The sequence below is a fragment of the Xiphophorus couchianus genome, chromosome 3 (genome assembly GCF_001444195.1).
Source record: "Xiphophorus couchianus chromosome 3, X_couchianus-1.0, whole genome shotgun sequence".
Classification (NCBI taxonomy): domain Eukaryota; kingdom Metazoa; phylum Chordata; class Actinopteri; order Cyprinodontiformes; family Poeciliidae; genus Xiphophorus; species Xiphophorus couchianus.
Window position 1 is genome coordinate 18,022,931 of NC_040230.1, and position 20,574 is coordinate 18,043,504.

The 20,574-nt window shown below is 38.0% G+C and overlaps 1 protein-coding gene across 2 annotated transcripts in view; it reads left to right on the top strand.

Annotated features, from left to right (window-relative positions):
• LOC114141781 (dynein heavy chain 11, axonemal) overlaps nt 1–18,507 on the top strand; it is a 44,285-nt gene extending 25,778 nt beyond the window's left edge. For both annotated transcript variants that reach the window (XM_028012593.1, XM_028012592.1), the window contains 27 exons: nt 1,653–1,886; nt 1,996–2,142; nt 2,249–2,362; nt 2,453–2,596; nt 2,990–3,172; nt 3,251–3,352; nt 3,652–3,786; nt 6,001–6,174; nt 6,308–6,543; nt 6,641–6,763; nt 9,296–9,500; nt 9,604–9,768; nt 9,970–10,110; nt 11,038–11,208; nt 11,621–11,743; nt 11,838–12,031; nt 12,774–12,922; nt 13,008–13,135; nt 13,445–13,672; nt 13,758–13,949; nt 15,143–15,271; nt 15,903–16,145; nt 16,435–16,617; nt 16,702–16,817; nt 16,922–17,034; nt 17,408–17,548; nt 17,666–18,507. In XM_028012593.1, the coding sequence (XP_027868394.1) occupies nt 1,653–1,886; nt 1,996–2,142; nt 2,249–2,362; nt 2,453–2,596; nt 2,990–3,172; nt 3,251–3,352; nt 3,652–3,786; nt 6,001–6,174; nt 6,308–6,543; nt 6,641–6,763; nt 9,296–9,500; nt 9,604–9,768; nt 9,970–10,110; nt 11,038–11,208; nt 11,621–11,743; nt 11,838–12,031; nt 12,774–12,922; nt 13,008–13,135; nt 13,445–13,672; nt 13,758–13,949; nt 15,143–15,271; nt 15,903–16,145; nt 16,435–16,617; nt 16,702–16,817; nt 16,922–17,034; nt 17,408–17,548; nt 17,666–17,913 (4,461 nt within the window). In that variant the 3' untranslated portion in view covers nt 17,914–18,507. The remainder of the gene's footprint in view (nt 1–1,652; nt 1,887–1,995; nt 2,143–2,248; nt 2,363–2,452; nt 2,597–2,989; nt 3,173–3,250; nt 3,353–3,651; nt 3,787–6,000; nt 6,175–6,307; nt 6,544–6,640; nt 6,764–9,295; nt 9,501–9,603; nt 9,769–9,969; nt 10,111–11,037; nt 11,209–11,620; nt 11,744–11,837; nt 12,032–12,773; nt 12,923–13,007; nt 13,136–13,444; nt 13,673–13,757; nt 13,950–15,142; nt 15,272–15,902; nt 16,146–16,434; nt 16,618–16,701; nt 16,818–16,921; nt 17,035–17,407; nt 17,549–17,665) is intronic.
• The last annotated feature ends 2,067 nt before the right edge of the window (nt 18,508–20,574 follow it).

Sequence of the window (20,574 nt, forward strand, 5' to 3'; positions counted from 1 at the left end):
TGCAGTTTGGATGTGCTCATTCCTCTTTTAGATAATGCATTGAGAAGTATTTTGTGAAATCCCCAAAGTTTGGGATATTGCTTGTTATCTTAATCTTGTTTTAATTGTTAGTGTGACATTGCGAAATCTATACCACACACCTCTACCCGGATTTTCATTTGTTTAATAAAAACTTGAAAGCCATGCATGTTTTTCTTTCCACTTCACAATTATTTACTACGGTACACTGTATTTGTCCATCAATTAAAATCCTCAAAAATATTGCAAGTTCTGTAATGGTAGTCTAACAAAATATGAAAAAGTGTCATCATTTTTGTAAGGCACTGGAGATAGACAATATGGTATTTTGCCAAGGTTTATCATGCACTTTGACACTTGCATGGTTTAGACTTCAATGAACATTTTCTAATTATTGCAGCACAGCTGAATTAAGTTTTCCATAGATCTTTCATCGTTAGTGCTGCAGCAAGGTACTGACAAATTGCCGAACACATGCCCAGAGACTCACAGTAAGCGTAGGAATATCATTGTTTTCCATCATAGCAGAGTAACGATCACAACCCATAGTCATTTATGTTAATGAGAGAAGACTGATTAAGCACATAACGACCCTCTAAGGTGGCGCAGCTGTCACAACCAGGAAGTCTCATTACATAGGTGAACATGTGCCAGACGGTGAACTTTCCCTGTTTGTGTGTACATCTGTGTGTGGATGGTCATATTCAGGAGTGATGATGATGTTTATAGGAGTTGTAGTGCTCAGACGTTGTTGCACTCTTAGGTTAAAATATTTTTTTTTATTGTAAACACAACAGCATCAACTAAAACATAAAACGGTCCATTGGTTGTTATTTAGACATTGAGCTGATTGGCTGAACTGATAACAAGGTTGCTTTAGCTAAAAGCTAAAGGAGTTGGGTGCTTAGAGGTTTGTGTTGATATGAATGAGATTGAGTTTATTTATAATGCTGCTACAAGCCAATGTATGACACATTGAAACTAAAGTCATAAATAATTGTTTATCTTGCTTAGGAGACAGGAGTCTAAGAAATGTAGTAGTCATTTATTAAAAGTTAGAAATACATAATATTTGTTATACGAGGCCAATCAATGAGCTTGCTTCGCATCTTAAAGCAACCCACCATGCTTTATCAAAACGCATTATGTCAGATCTTAATTAATAATGATTTTCTCATCTCACAGATCTATGATCATTAACAATGGCTTTTTGTGAGTTATGGTTAGGTTTGATCTTCATATTCTCTGCTCATTTGTTTTAGCTTTAATTGATTGCTAACTGTGTGATTAATAGGGGATGTGCATCATGAATACATAGTTGAAATGTGGTACCACAGCTGTTTAGAAAGTTGGAGGGGAGCAGATATAATGTAAACAGTGTGCATGTTTTACAAGCAGCATGTCAGGGCTTTAAACACATTATTTTCACAGAGGTCTCAAAGCCCAATCATTCCTGCTGGCTGCACCTAAATTTCAGATTGAGTAAGTCAGGGCCAGCCAAGTAAGATGGCAGAACTTGTAGATGAATTCAAAGTTTATGAAGATAATATTTCAGTGCCCATCAGGTTGGGGATGTTAAACCCCACTTAATCCAGCTCACCCCGTTCTCCCCTCAACCCCACTTATTTTTATAGCCTGCTGTCCAGGAATCCATCAGTCTTTTCATGGCCTACGTTCACAACAGTGTCAACCAGGCAAGTGAAAAATACCTGCGAAATGAGAAGAGGTACAATTACACCACCCCCAAGAGCTTTCTCCAGCAAATCACCTTGTACAGAAACCTTCTGGAGAAAAGCCGGGCTGAGCTTCAGCACAAAATGAACCGACTTGACAATGGCCTTCAGAAACTCCAAAGCACTGCTGCACAGGTCTGGTCTCTTCAACTTGTCCTCTCATTGGCTCATTTCGGCATTTAAAAAGGAATATCGCTTTATTTTATTTATTATTCTCATACATGTCATTTGTTTTTGATTTTAGGTTGATAATCTGAAAGCAAAATTGGCATCGCAAGAGTCTCAGCTTACATTAAAAAATGAAAATATTGGAGCCCTTTTAACAAAAATTGGGTTGCAAACAGAGAAAGTTAGCAAGAAGAGAGAGGCAGCAGATGTGGAAGCACAAAAGGTTAGAGAACCTCTTATGTGCTGGTTTTTGCACTTTTTTGGCATCACATATTCTATTCACCATACATACATGTTATCATTTAGTTGTAATGATTACTTTTGCACAGGTTGCTGTCATGCAGGCAGAAATTGCTGTCAAACGGAAGGATTGTGAAAATGACCTCGCTAAAGCAGAGCCCTCACTGACAGCTGCAGTGGAAGCTCTAAACACCCTCAATAAGGTTCCACCACATCCTCAGTACTTAAAATACAATAGAATATTTTATTCTTTTTTTAACAGATTTTTGAGTATCAGTCATTTGTTTTTGTAGGTTAATCTTACTGAGCTGAAGGCCTTTCCAAACCCTCCAGTAGCAGTAACCAATGTTGCAGCCGCTCTCATGGTCTTGCTGGCCCCTCATGGCCGCGTACCTAAGGATCGGAGCTGGAAGGCGGCGCGGGCCTTCATGGGCAAGGTTATGCAGTGACAATTTCAATCGCATCATCCTGATTAATGTCGGTCTAATTCATAAAAGGTCCTTGACCCAGGTGCAGCCCAACAGCTCTCCAAAGCTCACATTGTAGCTCGATGGCTCTATTATAATGCTTACACACCCACTAGTGGAACTAGTGTGTTTAACTGCTTCTCTGCATATGACTACAGTTTCTGCAAGTGTGATTAAAAATTAATTATAGACACACATTACACACATGGTAAGCTATTGGACACATAAATGAACAACATGGTTTGACTGACCTCTTGCCGATTAAAATGTTGTGTTAATATTTTATAAACAAACACGTGTCGTTTCTCCAATTTCTACATTAAACTTTGGAAACTGATTTAATTCTCCTTTTTTATTCATCAGGTGGATGATTTTCTACATGCCCTGGTGTCATATGACAAAGAACACATTCCTGAGTCCTGCCTGACTGTGGTGAAGCAACAGTATTTGAGAAAGCCAGACTTCCACCCTGATCTAGTTTGGACCAAATCTACAGCTGCTGCTGGACTTTGCGCTTGGACTATTAATATTGTCAGATACTATGAGGTTTGAAATGGCCTTAGAATATTTTAAAAATATTAAGTTGGAAGCATCATTCTGGAATATATATTTTTTTCTGTTTAGATTTATTGTGAGGTTATCCCAAAACGCTCTGCATTATCACAAGCTAATTCAGAGCTGGAAATGGAAACAGCCAAACTGTTGGTACTTCAAAAAAAACTGGCAGTGAGTGTTTTTGACCTACTTAATTACAAGCACTTCTCATTGAATAGGAATATCATCAAAAGCTTAATTTTAGTAATGGAAGTCATGTACCAGCTAAATGATAAGCTTAGATTCACATGTCAAAATGTTAAGAAGTTGCAGCAGCAAACCTTCATACCGTTAGACTGCCCACCATTTTATTCTTCTTTATCAATGACCTTTTGTGGCTGATCATCTCTTTATTTTTATGGAAATGCAGATTAGTACAAAAGTACTTGTAAGTAGTATCTCATGTGCAGGATTTGCTTTTTTCCCCCTAGGATCTTGATGCCAACCTCCAAAGTCTAACAGCTCAGTTTGAAAGAGCTACAACTGAGAAAATCAGTTGTCAGGAGGAGGTGACACGAACCACCCAGACCGTAGAGCTGGCCAACCGACTCGTCAAAGGCCTAACGGTAAACAATGTGACGCTTAGGAGTTTGGTGATGCCATTGAACCTAAAACTGGCATCAGATTAACTGAGATTTGACTGGGGGGCATGCTGGTAATCAAATTGCATTAGTAATCTGGACTGAAAGTTGTGATGTCCTGGCAGGAAACCTTGACAGTTGCATGAGCAGAACAGGCAGAGGAAGATCTTACAGCCTGGTGCAGCAGCACACTGTGGACATGTGAGATAGTTAGTGGGTGGTCCAGAGAAAACGCATGGTTGAACCAGGCAACTGGCTATTTGAGCATTTTCCAAAATGAAGAATGGGGGAGAAATGGCTGAAAGGCTAAACAAATAACCCCTTTTCTGAACATTGAACAGATTTTGTGTGGACAGAAAATGTATTCCACAGATTTGTTGTGATAAACTGTGAATAGTAAGTTGTAAGCTATGACTCTACACATTATATAAATTAAATATAAATCTTTACTTTTTCTGTTCATGTTCTTTTTCTGAAAACCTTTGTGTTGATGTGAAATAACGGATGGTGATTTTAGTGGCCATTTTACAAGTTCGACTTTCTTATTCCACAGAATAAATGTTGTTTGCATGGAACATCTTGGCTTTTAAGCATATCAAGATAAATGTTTTGTCTTTATTGCATTGACCTGGAAGCAATAGTGTTCAGACTAATAAATCAGACCGTCTATATTTAATCATTAACTTACCTCAAAGCCTCAACAGCTGTTGGAAATTAACAATGTCTCACCACAGACTGAGTGATATTACAGGCGATCCATAATACATTAGAGTAAAATTATAGTGATTTTTAACTGTCTGAGAATTTATTATGTGACATATTCTAAATCCACAGCCCCTTGTAAGAAAATGCCATGCTTGATTTATTGCTGCAGGCCATCACAGTCACAGTATTGAAGGTTTAAATAAATGCTGAATTGATGCAGAGAGAATCGCCACAAAATTTGTAAGATATTATTCAGAGAGTTGCAGTTTGATGCATTCAGTTCTGGATGCATTCTGAAATCTTAGTTTGAGCAACAGATAAAGTCAAGTGCTGCTGTTTTTTCCACTTTAAATTTTTATATACAAACATTGAAAGAGTTTCAAAGTCATGCTGCAGTTCACAATTTTTTAAGTGAGACTGAAAGGCAATAAAATATTCATTGTTCTGTATTAGTCTGATATGAAAATATTCAAATATTGCATCAACACACCTATGAAAACTGCAAAATATAGTCATTCTGTTAGATTGCATTTGTATTTTGAAACACAGTACTACAGTATTTAATAGAAATCATGAATAGTCAAGGAAGACTGGTGTGTGGCTCCAGAGCCGCAGGTGGCAGACCCCTGGGATCCAGTAGGGGCCAAGACAAGTACATATCCTCCTTCATATAACACACCACCAATCAAATAGAAAGGAAAGTGACATAGCGGCTGATGAAGTTCTACTTTAGTACATTTTAAACCTTTGTTTACATTGCACCAGGATTGTATTTGTACCAGAACTGATGATTACACTTGGAATGTAAGTTGAAGACCATTGAACGGAAGTGAGTTGTGTTTCTACTGAGGTTAACTACCAAAGAGGGAAAAAAAAGAGTTTGTAATAAGTCATTAACATAACATGCACATCACAGATTAAAATAATAGACATGTGGGGTGACATATCTGACCTAAATTTTCTGACAAAATAATTATTTTTCCATTCAAGCACCTTCCCAGAGCAAATGTGACAATGGCTTATAGGTTTACAAAATGATTTTTGCATAACCCTCTATGACGTTTTAGAAACCACATTAGTGGTTTAGAATACATCTTGAAGGCTGATGTCCTATAACTATTCGATGTGTCCCAAGTCCAACATACCTTAATAAATGACTGGATTACCTTCTCATAAAGTCCACTTTTACAGAATAATGATCTAATTAGTGGACACAGGTGTGATGACACAAAGATCTCTGCATATGACTCTCTGCAAAAAGTTGCAGGACACAGGCCCTTGAGGACTGGAGTTTAACATCTTTTATAAGGCGTAGAAGTTTGCTTACATTTTGGCCCTTCTCAGGCTAGTGTTTAGCTTCAGCCTCAAGGTTTAACTGATCTGGAGTCATAGGGAGACTTTAAGAAAGTTATCTAGTACACGTTAGATATTAGTTGCTTATGTCCTCCTAACCCCACTTCAAAAATTCTAAACTATCTCTTTTACCTCATACAGGAAGAAAAGGAACGCTGGTCCCAAGCGATTATCCAGTACAAGAAACAGCAAAAAACTCTCTGTGGTGACGTCCTCCTCGCCTCAGCTTTCATTTCGTATTTGGGTTATTTTACGAGCCAGTATCGTGTGGAGCTTTTCAAAAATTCTTGGGTACCTTTCCTTCAGTCACAGAAGGTAAAATCAGTTTCATATATACAATATGTATAATTTTACAGTTGTTTGTGAAGATACATATTTGCTTTGTAAACAAAATGCACTGTGAAGTAGAGTCCACCAAAGTGACCTCAATCCCCTGATTTTGTTCCAGGTCTCTGTGCCCCTGACAGACGGCCTGGATCCGATCCTCATGCTTACAGATGATGCCACTGTGGCAGCCTGGCACAACCAGGGCTTGCCAAATGATAGAATGTCTACTGAAAATGCAGCCATCCTGACCACCAGTGAGCGTTGGCCACTCATCATTGATCCACAGCAACAGGCCATCAAGTGGATCAGAAACCGACTGAAACCAGAACTCAGGATGGTGCGACTGGGACAGAAAGGGTAAGAAAAAATAAATAAAATCAGGAAAAAATGTACAGTATATAAAATACAGTATATTATACATTCATGTCACTTTTGATTTTTTATTGTGGTGCAGGTATATAGAAGTTATTGAACAAGCTCTTGTCTGTGGGGAAACCATCCTGATAGAGAATCTCCCAGAAAAGGTAGACCCAGTCCTGGAGAATCTTCTGGGAAAAAGAACAATTAAAAGAGGAAGGTTAGTGCTGAAACATTTCAGTCCTGGGAAACATTAGAGATACAGAAAGTGAAATCAGTGCATTTAATAAGTCAATATACAAGAAAGTTGAAACAATAGGACTAGAAAACATCAGTGAGACATGACTAAATGCATTATTATGGCCCCCCTTTAGATTATAAATGAATTTGCGGCTTGTGTTCTGAACCCCTGAGGTCAAGCTATTGATCGAACCCCTCAAGGTGGGTGATAGATGTATATTTGTGTGTTTACATTCTTTTAGGTGTGATGAATATTGAATACATGAGCTTCAGGGTAAACGCTGAATTGAGGAGCAATATGGTTATGTATGAGGCCTTATGTTTCTCACAAAAAGCTTCATTGTAACAGACTAGAATCAGTAGCCTTCCATCATCTGGCATTTTACTGAATTCTTTCAGTAATCTCCTTATGAATATGTTAGCACTCTAATGAGTCCTCATATATAATTTTTCTTCAGGTATAGGTACACTTCATGAGCATTCTTCTAGGGATATTGAAAATGAAATTCTGTACACCAATCAAAGTAATTTAGGATTAGGCATTTGCATACTAAAAATACGGCCAGGCGTGGCGGACAACAAAGGCTGTTTTAAAGCATCGACGTCAGCACTACTCATAAAACCTGCAGTTTTAAAGACTGGTTCTGGCTGCTCGTACAAACCCTAAGTTATCACAACATAAGTCCCTCACCCCATGAAACCTGTTCACCCCTTTATAAATCTGCCAATCTGGGCCTGTGACTACCTACCTTGGCGAGTCCAATAGTTAGTGAAAAAGTTCCTTAATCCTGCCTTCAAGTGTTTGTGAAAGGAGTTTTAGATGGTCACAAAAAATTTGGTTAGCTTGATTTGTTAAATCCATAGACCATTGTGCGCTTGAAAATAGGCCAGATTGTAACAATTACCCTTATAAACTGGAGCCACACGGCTCATAAGAAATTTGGCAGACTTAAAATTAAGAACAGTAGAACAAAAGTGGGTTGAGTTCATTATTTAGGATTACATTTATTATTACATATTGTTTCAAACTATCCCAAAAGGGTTTTGTTCCAAATTAATTTGCAGAATAACCATGTGAGTTCAAATCTGACTTCAAAAGCATCTCCTAATGCTGTGGTTTGTCATCACAAATTTAAATTAGGCTGAAACTGTTGCTGGAGAAGTACAACAGTTATCCCTTCTCCTGAAATACAATGAATTCAATAGTGTAGACAACCACAGCATGAATAGAAAATACAACATAATGATGTTCTGCTTCTCTGAAATGCTTACACCTTCTTGCTCTTCCATGCCTAAGCATTAATATTGAGTTTTTTTTGGTGGTTATTCATTAAGCTTTTTTTGAAGTCTTGTCCGTCCAGACGTAACAATTTATCATACTAAATCTGATAATAAGTTTATTCCTTGTAGATGACCCGCACACTTGTTTCTGTCGATGATTAATACAACCTGCTGGGTCAGCCATGATGGATCTGGTAGTGCTCCACAGCTGAAGTTCATTAATAATTGGAATGTTGTAGAGTGTGAAGTAATGAATACTAATTATTCCTTTCATGGCTGACGGAAGACTACAAGCCAATCCATCAGCAAGGACTTTAATTTGGTGGAGTAATGGTTCTATCAATAGTACATTAATTCTGGCTTGTGAAGATATAGAGTTGAACCATATCTACACCATGAGGATCTTTTGCCATAAAAATTGGGGCCTTGCCTGACATCCAAGGGGCAATTAGAGATAAATGAAAAGCCACCAGGTTCGTCAAGCAACTGCTAATTTAATTGAAACACAAGAGTAGATAAGCATTGGCTGGTGTTGTTGTCATATCTTGTACTTGTGCAAGGATGTTTGCACATAATGCAAACAAAACTGGTATCATTTTGGACTGGCAGGCCATGAAAGCATAAGGCTAAAATTGGCTTTGTTTAGAGGGCCATCAATGTTATGAGTTTGAAGCAATTTGGTTTTGTGTAATTATTATTTAATTTAGTTTATTTTTGTCAGTTGGATCAGTTTATAAGACAAGATTAAGTGATGTACATTATTGGGTTAACAAGAATAAGATAAAGTGAGATTTAAGCTGTATTGTTGGAAAACCTACAAATTCTTCCAACTTAAGGTGACCTTGAAACCAACAAAAGTGTTGAAAATACTGTATTGCTTGTTTTGGTTGATTTGTTTGTCTACAGGTTCTTGCAGTCTGGGGTGGGGCTAAGCCATAAACAATTTAATATAGTATAGTAGAATCAAAATGTATTGTTCCAGTCTTCAAAATTTCACAGTAATTGTGTGTTTTGGGATTTCTCAAAATGACATTCAGAGTGTATTTGCTTGTTATGTTATTTTTGACTGACATTAGGCCAACATCAGACAATCTACATCACTGTATGTTTTTACATCACTTATTAAAGCAGTTATTTTTGTATGTTTCATTCTATTCAGTTTGTACATTTAATTTACTAAGCACAATATCACAAACATCTAGACAATCTTTTTCATTTTTCTGATATTTAGTTGTATTCTTATTGGGGACAAGGAATGTGAGTACAACAAGAACTTTCAACTCATTCTGCACACCAAGCTGGCCAATCCACACTTCCCTCCTGAGCTCCAGGCCGAGACCACCCTCATTAACTTCACGGTGACGCCTCAGGGCCTGGGGGACCAGCTGCTAGGACAGGTAGTCTCCAGTGAGAGACCTGACCTGGAAAGTCTAAAGGTAAACCTGTTTAGATGTTGGTGATCTGAAGCATTTTTTTATGTCTTCATGAAAGTTTTTAGTTTACAAAAACAACTTTGAAATTGAAATTTTATCTACCAAGATGGAGCTCACCATGCAACAAAACCACTTCAAAATTGAGCTCAAGAAGTTTGAAGATGACCTACTGAGTCATTTGTCTGCAGCCGATGGTAATTTTCTGAGTGACAATTCTTTGGTAGAGCAACTTGAAAACACCAAGCACATGGCAACTCACATTCAATCCAAGGTAAAGTTCTTACACAAAAATGGTTCTGGTGGCATTTTTTTTCTTTGGTTGCTTAGGTAATATTAAATGTCATACTACAGCAAGTGGCTCATTTTATTGCATTAGCTGTAAATGATGTGTCTTTAGGCATATGTGTAATGAGAGGGTTTTGGAGCATGACTGAGAGCCTAATAGCTCATTTTTTGCAATTGGAACTCACAGGTGTTGGAGGCCAGAGAGAACGAGACAAAGATCAACGAGGCTCGAGAACTATACCGCCCAGCAGCTGAGAGAGCGGCACTCCTCTTTTTTATCATCAATGACCTCAGCAAGATTAACCCCATGTACCAGTTTTCTCTCAAGGTGAAACTTTCACCCCTGGAGTGCTCTCAGAGGAACACATGTTTACAATACTCTCTTTTTTTTCTCTTGACCAATTTTCAGCTTTTCTTTATGTTGTCTTTTCTCTTTTAGTCTGGATGAAACCTTGAATTTTTCATCAAAAAAAACTTTTAAAATTTAATTTAACTGTACATTGCAAAAGTATTTATGTCAATTTGAAATTGTTCATATCATGTCACATTTACCCACTGAATCCATGTATTTCAAAAGAATGTTATGTGATAGACTGACACACACTTTTTCTTCATTCCACTTGAATTTATATATTTTCAATCCACATTTTACTGCATCTACAGTTGCAAAAATGTAAATTCAATACTTAAAATCTGTTTATCTTTCTCCATTTTACATTCATGAGCTACTATCTGTCTTTTGTAGTTTACCACAAACCATGTAGGGGACACGTCTGAAATATGAAAACCTGTCAAATTAAAATCCAATTCAAAATTTGTGGAAAACTTAATAATAAGGTGTACTTATACTTTCCACCCAATTTTACTGAGCTTGAGCTATTTGGGCAAGAAAATTTGTCAGGAATTCAGTCTTTAGCTGTGCAAAGATAGTAGAGACAAACCATCTCCAAAACCTGCTAGCTGTAGTAGCAGTAAAAAGGGTGTTACACCAAACATTGAATCATTTGAGGTAGACAGAAATGCACATCACACTGTAAAGACTTGTATTTACAATGACAATTTTGAAAACTAGTTTCCTTCTTTCAATTTCTTTTTCCTGTGTTGCTTCTTTGGTGCTTTGTATTGGATTATCACAAAAACCTTAATGAAATTGGTGAAGTTTGTGGTGTAATGGGCAACCTGAAAAAGTTCAAGCATTTAATTATCTGAGTGACCATAGCTACTGATAATTTTGTTTTCTTTGGTTTTATTCCAGGGCTTTAACCTGGTGTTTAACAAAGCAATGGAGCATGCACAATGGGATGAGGATGTAAGGACCAGGGTGCGCACCCTCACTGAGGCCATCACCTATTCTGTATTCCTGTATACCAGCCAGGGCCTGTTTGAGAGAGACAAGTTAACCTTCTTGTCACACACTGCCTTCCAGGTGAGGGACCGAGGTCCGCCCTCAAAGGTGGGGCCTGCTGTCACTCTCATCAATCAAAGTACTTTTCTGCCCCCACATTAACTTCAATTAAAAGCAGTCAGCAATACCATACGTGGCTATTGATTATCTCTCACACTTTGCTCTCTGGCTGCTGTTCAGAGAGTTGGTTCTGACAGGGGGTTGGATCTTATAACATAATGCAATTATCTGTCTCCGCGGCAACTGTTTTCTTCGTAGGAATTGTCCGACTTTGAAGGCTGTCCTTCACTTGGCTTTTTCACGTTTACTGACACTTATTCAGTTTGTAAAGTTAAGAACGTTTGAGAATTTCTTTAATGTTTGTTAATTACTAAAAACATATCAGAGTCACTTATATTGTAAATCTGACTATTAAAACTGGTTCTCCCCTTAGATTCTCCTCTCTCAGGGTTTGATTGATCCCCAGGAATTTGAGTTCCTGCTTCATTTCCCAGTGCAAACTACAAACTTCAGTGCTGTGTCGTTCCTCTCTCCACATAGCTGGGGGGCCATTAAGGTACGGTACAATAATTGCGTTTTGTGAGCCACATTTTTCTAAATGCCGTGCTGCACTGCAGAGTGAGGTGAATATGTCATGTACTTTGATATAGACAATCTCTACAATGGAGGAATTCGGTGGACTTGACAAAGATGTGAAAAACTCAGCAAAACGCTGGAAGAAGATTGTTGAATCCAGTTGTCCTGAGAATGAAAAGCTTCCTCTGGACTGGAAGAATAAGAGCTCCCTTCAGAAGCTCATCATCCTGAGAGCACTCAGACCTGATAGGCTAACCTATGCAGTGAAGTAAATAATTAACCAAAATTAAACAACCTTACTTGGAAAAACATTGATACTGCTGAAATGTTTTCATGTTTTTATGTTACAAGTGAAAATTTCAGTGAATTTAAATGTAGTTTTATGTGACAGACCAAAAATTGTGTGATGGAACAAAAATTATACAACAGTTCCAAATGCTTAAAAATCTTAAAAGTGTGGCATGCATATGCTTTAGCTCTTTAAGCACTTTGTATTGCCTTGTTGCTGAAAATGTGCTATATAAATAAAATTACCTTTACCTTTTACTCTTTATTCTGATAAACTACATTAATTTCAATTACCTTCAAAAGTCTCTTAATTACTTTACAGTTCACTTGTTTGTGACTCATTCTAAGCATAAAAACATCCCAGCAGGATAACAACTCTCAATGCACAGCCAAAGACACAATGTAGTGATTTTAATCAAAGCAAGTTAAGTGTTAGAATGTCCTAATTAATATTAAGACCTAAATCAAATGGAAAATATGCGGCACGATTTGATTAATGTTTAAAAATGTCCACTCTCCCATAAGAGCTTCAGCTGTTTTTTTTTTCCAAAGAATGGACTTTTAGTCTATAAAAGTGTAAAAATAAACTTTTATCGAACAGACTTTCTCAAACACTTGAAAACTGAAAACGTTTAAGGGGTATAAATAATTTTGCAAAGCAATGCGGACATGTATTTTCAATGTCTGTGTACTGGCATTCATCTTTTAATGTTTTCTCATAGGAAATTTGTTGAAGAACGCATGGGAACTAAATATGCAGAGAGCAATAGGCTGGAATTTGAAAAATTATTTGAGGATAGCACTCCTTCAACGTCCATGTTCTTCATTCTCTCACCTGGAATGGATCCACTAAGAGATGTTGAGACACTAGGTACCGCACTTTTTATTTGTTACTTGCGTATCCTTTTTAATTTAGACGTACACTGTAAAATATATATATTTTTTTTAAAATGCAGGTTTAAAGCTGGGATTTTCCATTGACTGGGGAACTTTACACAATGTGTCTCTGGGACAGGGGCAGGAGGAGGTAGCAGAGAGGGTTCTCAGGAATGCATCCAAACAGGGACATTGGGTCATTTTACAGGTACAAGTTCCTTTTACTCTTTGCACCAGAAACTGTAGCAACTCCAGACTGCACTCTGAGCCTCCTTGTGCCACTAATGATATCATCTCATCCCCGGAACAAGGGAAATAAACTCAATTTGGTTCAATAAAATCCCTAATTGGCTAGATCAGCTCCACAAATGGCTACTTTAGAGAGAAGCTGTGAACTAAGAGAACTGGTGAGGGCTTTTAAACAAGTCTAGAGTGAAGAAAAATCTTTTTCTAACTAATTTGACCTAACAAAATGTACATTTTAGCAATAAAACCTCTTAATATTTTTTTTGTTCAGAATGTACACCTTGTGGTCTGCTGGCTGCCTTCGCTAGATGCTCTCCTGGAGACAATGGCAGTGGATGGACATCCCAGCTACCGGGTCTTCATCACTGCAGAACCAGCACAGAACCACAAGCAGCATGTGATCCCCAGAGGCATGCTGGAGAACGCCATCAAAATCACAAATGAACCCCCATCTGGCATGAATCCCAGTTTACACACTGCCCTCAACAACTTCAGCCAGGTGAGCTGAAAATAGTTTTACAGTCAGGTGTGTTTTGACATGCATTCCCTGACATCTATTTTTCTGGGGTTTTTTTCTTTCTCAGGACACCTTGGATATGTGCTCTAGAGAGCAAGAGTTCAACTCCATGTTGTTCTCCCTCTGTTTCTTCCATGCCTGCATAACAGAGCGCAGAAAATTTGGCTCGCAAGGGTGGAACCACAACTACCCCTTCAGCACAGGCGACCTCACCATCTCTGCCCATATTTTATATAACTACCTGGAGGGCAACTCAAAGGTATTTATTATTCTCTAATAAAATATTTTTTCATTTCTTTCTGTTAGTTTTTTAAATAAAACTTTTAATGTGTTTTTACAACTACCTAAATGATCAAATTTAGAGAGATAATGGTATTATTATCGACAATAATGTCAGACAAGGATGCTGAATTACTCTGAAGCATCTCCAATTATTTCCTTAAAGTCTTTTGTTGCAGTGGTATTTGTAAAAAATGCTCATTACTGTCTTTTTTTTTCAAACCCACAACCTATAATTTAGCTTTATTTCACAAAGACAAAAAAATCCATTCTTTCAGATTTGCGCCCCTCACAACTCCTAATGCATTTCTCTTAGAACTCCCATTACTCCGGTCATAACCAATTACATCTCCGAGGTATTCTGCCCTCCAAAAACGAATGTCCTTCATTACGTTAACCAAACACTAACCTGTATGTGCGTATACAGAGGATTCATTAGGAGGGCAATGAAGCGTTATCCTAAATGTAATTACACGCAGCCAATGTGACAGTTCACAACGCTACATAAGTGATCACTGCAATTAGAGCTGATGAAGGAAGCAATTTGCAAAACAATACAGGTACAAATGATACTGAACCTACAGCTTTTGTAATTTGTTATGAATTGCATGTTCTGTTCTTCCTCCTTCACGCTCAGGGATCATAATCTCCCACTGAGGCAGAGACTATGCTGTCATACAGCGCATCAGTTTGTGTAAAGAAACATCTTTTTGTTGTATTTCCCCATGTGCGCATAAGGTACCTAGATAGGATATTATAGGGTAGTTGACCCTTCAAATTTTAATGGAATACCTAAAAAATATATATGCAGTCCTGGTAAAAAGCAAGTACTATTACAAGGTTTTAATGTATAAATGATCTGGGGTTAGACGGGTTCTAAGTTTATTTGAATCTCCCATAAGTGAAGTCAAAGCGTAGAAAACCGCACACGCCACAGATTCCACCATGTCATTATATGCTAAACAAAGAGCAACCCAAAAAAGAAAAAGCATGATTCATTGCTGCGTTCAAAATAAGTAGACCCAAAAGCCATGCACCCTAAAAAGCGTGACTGCATGTATAAATGCTTTTGCAGTAAGTTCAAAGTATTTCAGTTCTGAGAATATTTAAGATGTTTTTCTTTATTTCTTTGAGGACCTTCTGATGTCCTCTTTCTTAATTTTCCTTTTGAAGTCCATGCAGGTGCCTTGGGAGGACTTGCGCTATCTGTTCGGAGAGATCATGTATGGAGGGCACATCACTGATGTCTGGGATAGAAGACTCTGCAAGACATATCTGCAAGAATTCATAAATCCTAATATGGTAAGCTAGGAGTTGACCTGAGACAATAATTCTTTCAAGTAAATGAAGGGTTGTTGTATGGAATCTACCTACCTACCTACCTCTAAAAGCCAGAGACCTCGTGTTTAAAACCCTGGACCTAACAGGGGTTTCCGTTTTGTTTTAGTTTTTTTTTTTTTTTGTACTGTAGACGTAGGTGTTCCAGTTTGCACAAAACTGTTTAAAATATCACAGTTTTTTGCTACTTTAAACTGTGGAACGTGCAAATATTTCAACTAACTAATTTGATTTTCTTTTTTTTACCTTTGTGATGTTGATTTCAGCAGTGCCAATGTATAAAAAGTTTAAATGTCTTTCTATTGATGTTCAAGTAAAGAGTGCCCTCTTGAGATAAGAAACGGAACTGCACTTAGAGTCTCAGTTGTAATATACCTGTAATCACATTGCATGCTTCAAGTTGGCAGTTGTAATCTAAACTTACTAACTTGGTAGTCCTTATTCATTATTTCTCCACTGAGTGATCACTTTTTTCAAAACAAAGCAGGTTTTTAGATTTTTCCAGTCCAGTTTGTAAATCCACTCTATGTTAAGTTCTAAAGACACAATTTGATTCTGAACTCTTGTCTTTTCTTCTTTTTTGTCAAATTCATAGTTTGAAGCAGAGCTCTTCCTGTGTCCAGGATTTCTGGCTCCTCCTGTTTTAGACTATGCAGGCTACCATGTTTATGTCGATGAAAACCTCCCCCCGGAGAACCCTGTGTTGTATGGTCTCCATCCGAATGCCGAGCTGGAGTGCCTTACTGCCACCTCAGAAAACATGTTCAGATCTCTGTGGGAACTGCAGCACCAAGACTCATTCAGAACAGATGAAGCCAGTGAGAGCACAGACGAGAAGGTGAGGAAGCACAAAACTTACTCTGATGAAAAAATGCGGAGATTGCATACATGCAAACGTAATAATGTCCTCTGCATGTTTTTACATTCTGGTCATGATACAACCACATACATCTAGGGAATTTCTATTTATGACAGGCTAAGATAGAATGGTGCATAATAGTTAAGTGAGAGGGTACTTTTGATTATCTTATCACTTCAGTCTCACGGCCATATCTTGGTCGGTGAAATATTCAAGAGGTATAAGTAGGTTTGCAAGGCACCGTGTAATGTGTGCTTTCATTTAACAGATTATGGCCATAATCGAAGACATCCTGGAGAAACTTCCTGAGAAATATAATGTTTCAGAGATGATGGGAAAGACAACAGAGCGAAGCCCCTATGTCTTAGTGTGCTTCCAGGAGTGTGAACGCATGAATCTTCTGGTAGCAGAAATAAAGAAGTCCCTCAGTGAGCTGGAAGCTGGCCTGAAGGTACAGTTTACTGCCCACTAGCATTTCAGTTGGTAAATAAATTGTGTATTTATGTTTTAGCAAAGGGCTTTCCCTTTTCCACAGGGGGAACTCACCATCTCCTCCAGTATGGAGAGACTACAGTCTGCGTTGTTCAATGATTTAGTTCCAGATTCTTGGACTAGACTGGCTTATCCCTCAACTAAAACACTTGCACAATGGTATATTTTTATCTCAATCTTTTAAACTACAATGTTCCGTCATATGTATAATGACACTAGTGGTTATACGATTTTACTACAAAACAATTTGTTACTTTTTATAGGTTGAATGATCTAATGACCAGCTGTCATGAATTGGACAGTTGGACTCAAGACTTTGTTTTGCCTGCAGTTGTTTGGCTGTCAGGATTCTTCAACCCACAATCCTTCCTTACTGGTGAGTTTTAACTAACAACATATTTACCTTGTAGCTGCTGAAGGACCTGAACTGAAGGAGATTCAAAACCTAAGCTAAACCATGTTGAAGGAAAACAGTACATACATGCTAAATAAAAGAAAGTGGATGTGTGAGTTGTAGTTGAAAAAATTAAGTCTGAGAAAATAAAAGTGAAATGCATACTACCTTAGAGTAGAAGTTTGAATTATTTGAATTTAGGGTTCATGAAACCTAAACAATGATTTTAATAGCTAGAATGTTTATTTTTCTAACTGAAAGTGGAGGGGAATAGTAGCAGGTGGTTAGGGGTCATAAACCTAGTAAATGTTTTATAAAATTCACACAAATAACATGTGGAGATGTGCTTTCTCAGCTGTACTGCAGAGTATTGCTCGCAAGAATCAATGGCCCCTGGACAAAATGACTCTAACTGTTGATGTAACAAAGAAGATGAAAGAGGACTTTGGACACCCTCCAAGAGAGGGAGCATACATCCACGGACTCTTTATGGAAGGTCAGAATCAATAAACCAAAAATATCCACCACTGTCTTCAGTTAAGTTTTTATTATACTTTACTAGACCTACAGTATGCCGGGATGAGCAGGAACATGTCTATGTCTGTCCTCCTAGGGGCTCGTTGGGACATTGAATCAGGCATCATCTCTGAGGCCTTCCTTGGAGATCTGACCCCAGCCATGCCAGTGCTGTATGTTAGAGCTGTGCCTGCAGAGGAGCAGGAGCTCAGGAACACCTTTGAATGTCCAGTGTACCGCACAAAGCAGCGCGGCTCCACATATGTGTGGGCCTTCCACCTCCGAACTAAAGAGCCCCCACCCCACTGGGTGGTAGCAGGAGTTGCTTTGCTCTTGTCTGTGTGAGAAAGTCATTAGGTCAGGGGGAGCATCTTAAAAATGTGCTAAAAAAAAAAACTCTCTCTCTCTCTATATATATATATATGTTTTTTGTTGTTTTTTTACAAAATGTATTATGTAAGCAGTATTAGTATCATGTGTGTGTTTCACTGACACAGTCATTGACATTTAGTTTCATAGCTTTATTTTGATTTATTTTAGGAGTTACATAGGTATAGATTAGTGTCCAGCCAGTGTTGAACCTGTTGTGTCTGCGTCCACCGCTGCTCCTTATCTCCCTCGAGTGTGACTGGGATTTGTCGGGAGCTTATGTCTCTATACTAGACCATGTAATTTTGGATGAGCAGCATATTTTATTAGAAGGTCAAGATTAAAAAAAGCTCTCTGGCTGCCCTCTGCTAACTGAATGATACACAATGCTGTCTGGAGGGATCCCGGACCAAATTCCCAAGAGATGATGTGCATGGCCGCTATTGACTTTTAAATGAGGTGCATTTGACATTGACCTTTTGTACTGCCGAGGCAGAATACTAACAGACTAGTGTAATTCATTCAGCCAAGCCTGTTGCAAAAACCTATTGAAAGGAACTGATAGCTTTGTATGAGAAAGCAACACATTAGATTACCCATCCTTTATCTGTCTTCTCGTCTCTGTCTGCATCTGATTAACCTACTCAGAACTAAATAAAACCTTTAAGTTTGAATCAGTGCATAGAGAGAATGATCTTATCAAAAAATGCTATCTTGTTCTTATCAAATTAATTGAGGTTAATTGAAAAGTGGGAAGATTTCCAGAGTGTTGTTTTATTAGAAATAAATGCTTAAAACACTGTTCATTTCAGAAAAGTCAAATTTTAGAATTATATACTAGAATTGTTGTATAGACCAAAATTAATCATAATACTAGAAAATTAACCTCTTAAAGAAATGGTTCACATTTATTCTGTAGTTTCTTTGAATGAACCATTTGCTAACTTCATGATCCTAATGTCATCGGGGTTAACAGAGGCCATATTATTGAAAATGTGATTCAAATTGCAGCCCTGCATCACACTGGTGTTTTTGGGGTGTTGGGGAGATCAAACCAGCCCTTTTTCTCCAATAAGATTTCTCCAACGATAATAACTGTTGTGTTGTTCTTAATTCCTCCCTGCAGCCCCAGTGGCTCCAGACAGACAAATGGAGGATGGAAGATTGATTCTCTGTATTGTATTCCAGGAGAGGGAAATGAAGAGCCGGTCTTCCTGCAGATTCTGCTCATCTGCCTTCTCTTCCTCTCATTAGCACGCCGCAGCAGCTAGCCAGTCATTTGGTGACAGGGAAATGATACAGTGCCTGCAGTGTTTGGGAGGAAATGGCAGGGTGCGAGGCCCCGGCACGGCGGGGGGTCGTGCCATGGATAAGTCATGATAAAGGCCAAAGAGGACACCTGGTAAAAGTCAGAGAGGGCATCTGGGTCACACCTCCACCCCCCATCAAAAAACTAGGAGTTGGAAGTTATTTTCTTCTCTTAACTTCTTTTATTTTTTAGAAACTTTAAACTTTTATCACTTGAAATAACAGGATTAACCTAATTATCGGTTGACTCACGAGTTAAAGAAGTTTTGAAATGAACTGAGAAATTGTCTGGAATCCAGGAAGAGGATTTTGCATTTGACCAGTTATCCTGTGAATGCAGCATTCAAAAGCTTTATCAGATGGTTCTGACTTTTCCCTTTAATGTATTTGTTTGTTCAGCACAGATTAACAACAAATGTTGTATTAAGGCATATTCAAAGCTAATTTTTCTCCCGTCTAAAGAAACCAAGTTAATTGCATCAAGTCATCAAGTTGTTTTATTAGATTATTACCATCATCATCTTCTAGTGTTTCTAGTGTTTTGGTTTTCTTTTGTATGTCTGATTATTTTCTATGTTCTTTAGCTTTGATGTATTCTCCTCTTTGTCATTATTTTCTAAAAGATGTTGTCACATTACTTTCTCCCTCCCTCACATTTCTTAGTGTTATGTTTGCTGATGATTGTTAGGCCTGTTTCTTCTTTTGGTCTTTGTTCCTTTTTTCTCTCAGTTCAGGTTCCCTGCTAGTGTCCTTGCCAAAGTTGTTCCACCTTTTCCTGATTAGTCTATCACTCTGCCTGAGTAATTAAGCCCATTGACTTCACCTGTACTTAGCGATGGCTAAGACTTTCACCTGTTTCCCTGCTTTTTAGGTTCTTAATTTGTCTTTGGTCAATGCTGGATTCTCTATCTTTATGCCCTGTTTCCTCGTTAAGTGCCGTGCTCCTTTTTGAGTCACAATTTCTAAGTTTTAATTTTTATTATTAAATTCTCAATTATGCCTCACTTAAGTGTCTATGTTTGATGGGCTGGAAGGTGTCACCTGAGAGAGGGATGCCTAGGTTTCCCCCCTAGAACTATTAACTCTGATCTCAGGTAAACATAAGACAATGGACGGGTGAATGTACATAAAAAAAAATATCTCTTATCTGGTGCACATCTTTAGTTTGAGGCAAAGAGAAAACTATTTAAACCAGTAAGCTATATTCTGTTTTGTGAAGGACTGATGGAGCTTGTACTTTAATTTTATTTAGTTGGTTTTTAACTATAAACACCTCTGTCTGATGACCAGGAGGATTTTACCATCTCAATGATATAAATAGAACCAACT